The 5,000-nt window shown below is 42.3% G+C and overlaps 1 protein-coding gene across 1 annotated transcript in view; it reads left to right on the top strand.

Annotated features, from left to right (window-relative positions):
• Positions 1-5,000, top strand: part of LOC122264484 (histidine ammonia-lyase) — a 25,130-nt gene that overhangs the window by 19,652 nt on the left and 478 nt on the right. The window contains exons 9-16 of the mRNA XM_043033402.2: positions 423-618; positions 997-1,092; positions 2,377-2,516; positions 2,911-3,055; positions 3,198-3,284; positions 3,455-3,567; positions 3,756-3,886; positions 4,343-4,460. Of these exons, the coding sequence (XP_042889336.1) occupies positions 423-618; positions 997-1,092; positions 2,377-2,516; positions 2,911-3,055; positions 3,198-3,284; positions 3,455-3,567; positions 3,756-3,886; positions 4,343-4,460 (1,026 nt within the window). The remainder of the gene's footprint in view (positions 1-422; positions 619-996; positions 1,093-2,376; positions 2,517-2,910; positions 3,056-3,197; positions 3,285-3,454; positions 3,568-3,755; positions 3,887-4,342; positions 4,461-5,000) is intronic.

The following is a 5,000-nucleotide window of genomic DNA, read 5'->3' as shown; positions in this document are numbered from 1 at the left end:
GACCCCTACGATCAAACGAGGGTTACTCCTACATCCTGCCCATATTTGATCGCTTTAGTAGATGGCCCAATTCATGGCATCAACGCAGCTACCGTACTCAAGATCTTCCATAGAACTTCAGAAAAATGGTCAGATGAGCCTTCCTCTCTTTCTAATTCCGTGGAGTAAGTACATTGTTAAGTCACGCGAAATTTATTCGGCTATACAACTTATGAAAATCACAGCATAGTTGATAGTTGAACAAATTTTCAACGTTTAGCAGTGACGATAGCTTATGATTATGTACGATTAACAATCGTGCGCCCTTAATTAAGCGCCGCTTACCTTGTGTCAGAAGTTGAGCTTGGGCTTGGTAGGCACACACCTTAGAATATGAGCGTTTGACAGATGGGCAAGAAAGGTAATAATTCGTCTCAAAACAGGTTCTTGAGGCGAATAACCTTCCTCCGATCGTGATGGGGCCGAAGGAAGGCATCGCTCTCATCAACGGCACGCAGCTGATCGCCTCGCTGGGCGCCGAGGCCCTGGAACGCGCGGAGACGGTGGCGCGCCAGGCCGACGTGGTGGCGGCACTCACGCTCGAGGTCCTCAAGGGCACCTCCCGCGCCTTTGACAGCGGTAGGTCTCGCTCGTGTGCCCCACGTCTCACTCACACGTTATCCACTTCGTAAAATTGGGAATGAGAAAAGAAATACATATAAATAAATCTATAACAATGAGGTTGTGGTTTTGTAAACGGATACAACCCCTTTCTTCTTCACTTGTTATAAGGACAATTAACTGGTTCATTGGAATTACCTATTGAATTAAAATTATTTATTGAATCAAGATAAAATTCTGCCATGCTATACATGTAAAGCTAATATTTATGATTATACAGCCATGACCGTAATAGTCACTGGAATAAAGATAAATAGATAAGGTCAACTAACTCTATAATTAAGAAAATTATGTATAGACCAGAACATAACATTAAACTATGATTTTCTTATACAGATGTACACAAGCTGCGGCATCACAAAGGTCAGATTGAGGTGGCCAGGCGAGTAAGAGGACTTCTGCACAGCGACACGCACCCTTCCGAAATTGCTCGTAAGAGAGAGAGAGAGAGAGAGAGAGAGAGAGAGAGAGAGAGAGAGAGAGAGAGAGAGAGAGAGAGAGAGAGAGAGAGAGAGAGAGAGAGAGAGAGAGAGAGAGAGAGAGAGAGAGAGAGAGAGAGAGAGAGAGAGAGAGAGAGAGAGAGAGAGAGAGAGAGAGAGAGAAAGAGAAAGAGAAAGAGAAAGAGAAAGAGAGAGAGAAAGAGAAAGAGAAAGAGAGAGACAGAGAGAAAGAGAAAGAGAAAGAGAAAGAGAGAGAAAGAGAAAAGAAAAAGAAAAAGAAATAGAAAGAGGAAGAGAAAGAGAGAGAGAGAAAAAAAAGAAAGAGAAAGAGAAAGAGAGAGACAGAGAGAGAGAGAGAGAGAGAGAGAGAGAGAGAGAGAGAGAGAGAGAGAGAGAGAGAGAGAGAGAGAGAGAGAGAGAGAGAGAGAGGGAGGGAGGGAGAGAACAGAAGAAAGTAAATAGAAAGAGGACGAGGTGGAGGGAATGGAAGTGAGGAAGAAATAGATCAGAGGCCGAGATAGAGGGAGAGGGAGGGGGAAGGGGGAGAGGGATCATGAAAGAGCAGATGAATGGATACATATTTCCAAAGACATAATAGATAGAGAGGGAATGGGAAAAGAAAGAACAAGTGATATGGCTAAATCATCCAACTTGGTAATTAGATTAAGAAACAAATAAATCTTCAAATTTCTCCTTGGCCATTCATGTGACACACAAGGAGAATCGTCTTTTCTTCGTAAAAGTAAAGGACTTCTGTGGTCCTGCAAATGAGATTTTTTCCCTCTTGTAAGAATAAGTTTTAAATGAATACATAAAATCGTAAAGCAGGTTATATTTCATTAATGAATATCAAAGGTCATTTGTATATGACCTTTCATTCGGAATAACATAGTTTATATACGTTTGCATATTTTTTGAGTCCCCGTCACCTGTCGCACCTCCATTGCTGTGTTGTAGATTTGATTCTAGGGTTATCTTTAAGTAAATTATCCTCCTGTAAATATATCAAAATCCATTTGGATTCTCATTAATCATATCTCGTGATATAGGATGTATGGACACGTCACAAAACGCTAATGATGCAACGAGAGAGTTAATGCAGATGCCCCTAAAGATACACTAGGCTTCCCATGTTTCTTTTAGACTAGGAAATACATAGTGTGCATGCATTGGTATGAATATGTGTCCATCTAATTTTTGGTTATTCATTTATCCATTTATATATCGATTTATCTATTTACAAGTGTGTGAGTTGATACTGTGACCTTCTCACCAGAGTCGCACAGGTTTTGCGACCGCGTGCAGGATGCGTACACGCTGCGCTGCTGCCCGCAGGTTCACGGCGTAGTCCACGACACCCTGAAGTTCGTGAGGGGCATCCTCACCGACGAGCTCAACTCCGCGACGGACAACCCGGTAGGTTCATTGGCGGTCGTGCGCCTTTTCTCTGTTTCCTATCTTCCCTATTCTGATCTTCGTTTTGCATTGCTCATGCTAATAATGAGCAATGCAAAGATGAGCCATACCAAAATGAATTATATAACGTTGATAATGGTAACAATGATTGTTTACGTTATTATCAAAACCATCATCACATCAGTATTAAGAAACAATGGTATCGGTAGCTAGAAAAAAAATGTCGATACTAATGATAACAGCAGTGAAAAGAGGGTTGGTAGGAATGGAAATTATGATGTTAATAATCATAATAATGAATATTATCAGTATTACTGTTATCGCCATTATGTCTTTATGGAATTGTAAACAACTGCTAGTGTCCATCACTCCCCAACGCACCGTGTCCCGCCAGCTCGTGTTGTCGGAGCGGGATGAGATCATCAGCGCCGGCAACTTTCACGGCGAATATCCGGCCAAGGCGTGCGACTACCTGGCCATCGGCATCCACGAGATCGCTTCCATGTCCGAGCGCAGGATTGAGCGACTCGTCAACCCTGGTCAGTGTGTCCACTTTGTGAAGCGCGGTTTAGTTAGCATCTATTCTTATACAGCCTGTGACGAAATAAGCCACCCTTTTTAATGTGAAACTAATCTTCCTTCGTTCTTCATGGCGGGTTATTAATGAGGCTATATTCACAGCCCTGAGTGAGCTTCCAGCTTTCCTGGTGAAAGAAGGAGGCCTCAATTCCGGCTTCATGCTGGCCCACTGCACTGCTGCTTCCCTCGGTAGGTGGAGTATGGTTTACACGGTTTTCTCATTGCTCATACTTTTGGAAAAAGGAACACGCATACTTACACATTATAACACAAACATACGAACTAAATAAACGCATCCCTATACAAATACACGACTGCTGTAATAATTCTTACTCTCAATCCCTTGACCTTGCCGGCAGTGTCGGAAAACAAGGTCCTGTGTCATCCGGCCAGTGTCGACTCCCTCACCACCTCGGCAGGAACGGAGGACCACGTGTCTATGGGAGGATTCGCCGCGCGGAAGTCCATCATGGTGGGCGACCTCCGTTGTGCGAAAAATATGTTGAATATGTTTGTTCTGATGAAATGCATTGGCCTTTACACTTGGCACACGAGGAGAGAGAGAGAGAGAGAGAGAGAGAGAGAGAGAGAGAGAGAGAGAGAGAGAGAGAGAGAGAGAGAGAGAGAGAGAGAGAGAGAAATAACAAGCTTGTCTCGCAGGTGGTGGAGAACGTGGAGCATGTCATTGCCATTGAGCTCCTTGCTGCATGTCAGGCAATTGAGTTTCTTCGCCCCCTCAAGACCACCGCGCCCCTTGAGGAGGTCATCCGAGTCGTCCGGTCCGTGGCCAGGTGAGTCGTGCCGAACCCTCAAGTGACTCACTCGGAGTCCTACTGTCGAAACCTCGCAAGTAGGTCGTGGGGACTGTTAGAGGAAGAAAACGATAGTTCAGGAATCGGTGATGACAAGGATTTCGTTCAGATTTCAGCCAAGGGGAAACCGTAGTGAAATAAATATTTCATTAAGTATTGCAACTTGAGTGAATTAAACATGTGTGGCTAATTTATGTTTTATATCAATGGTCATATTCACAAAAGATGCAATATAAAGGACGTTATGTGTTATTTCAGTGGCTGGTGATATGTAAGAGTTTAGTGATGAGTTTTTTTCAGGAAACATTTTTTGACACGTGCATATTATGTCTTCTACTGGTCACTCCTCGTTCTCTTCTGACACTCTTCTTTCTTCACCGCCTTTCTCTTCTCTCATGATCATGATCATAAATTGGCTTCTTCCCTCACCCGCAGCTCGTGGGAAAAGGACCGCTTCATGTCGCCTGACATCGAGGCCGTCACTGGGCTCATCAGGGAAGGCAAAATCTGGCAAGCCGTCAGGCATCACATCGAGCACTACCACCGGGTGCAGGTAGGGCTCGGGGATGGCTCCCTCTGGGTGCCGCTCCCGAGGAGGCTCTTGGAAGAGATGGGGGGGGGGGAGCTTATTCCTGATTTCTGAAACATTGGGAAGAATTTTAAGCTTTTACAATTCCAGACAGATCTGTTCGTATGCCTTATAGCTATGGTATATATATATATATATATATATATATATATATATATATATATATATATATATATATATATATATGTGTGTGTGTGTGTGTGTGTGTGTGTGTGTGTGTGTGTGTGTGTGTACATATACATATATGTATATATATATATATATATATATATATATATATATATATATATATATATATATATATATATATATATGCTGTGGAAATACCTTGAATCTTTGAAGAACACACCGAAAATATTCATATAAATAATCATTGTAATGAATAATATATATATTTTTTTATTATTGTCACTATCATATTTTTTTATCATCATTATTATGGTTATCAATGTCATGAGTTTTATCTAACCTTCTGATTAATATCAATATCAGTAGTAGTACTTG

This window comes from Penaeus japonicus, unplaced genomic scaffold (assembly GCF_977035675.1).
Source record: "Penaeus japonicus unplaced genomic scaffold, GWHDUDI00000001_assembly GWHDUDI00000039, whole genome shotgun sequence".
In the NCBI taxonomy this organism is placed as follows: Eukaryota; Metazoa; Arthropoda; class Malacostraca; order Decapoda; family Penaeidae; genus Penaeus; species Penaeus japonicus.
Note: the sequence above shows the minus strand (reverse complement) of the source record. Positions and strands in the feature narration are given on the sequence as shown.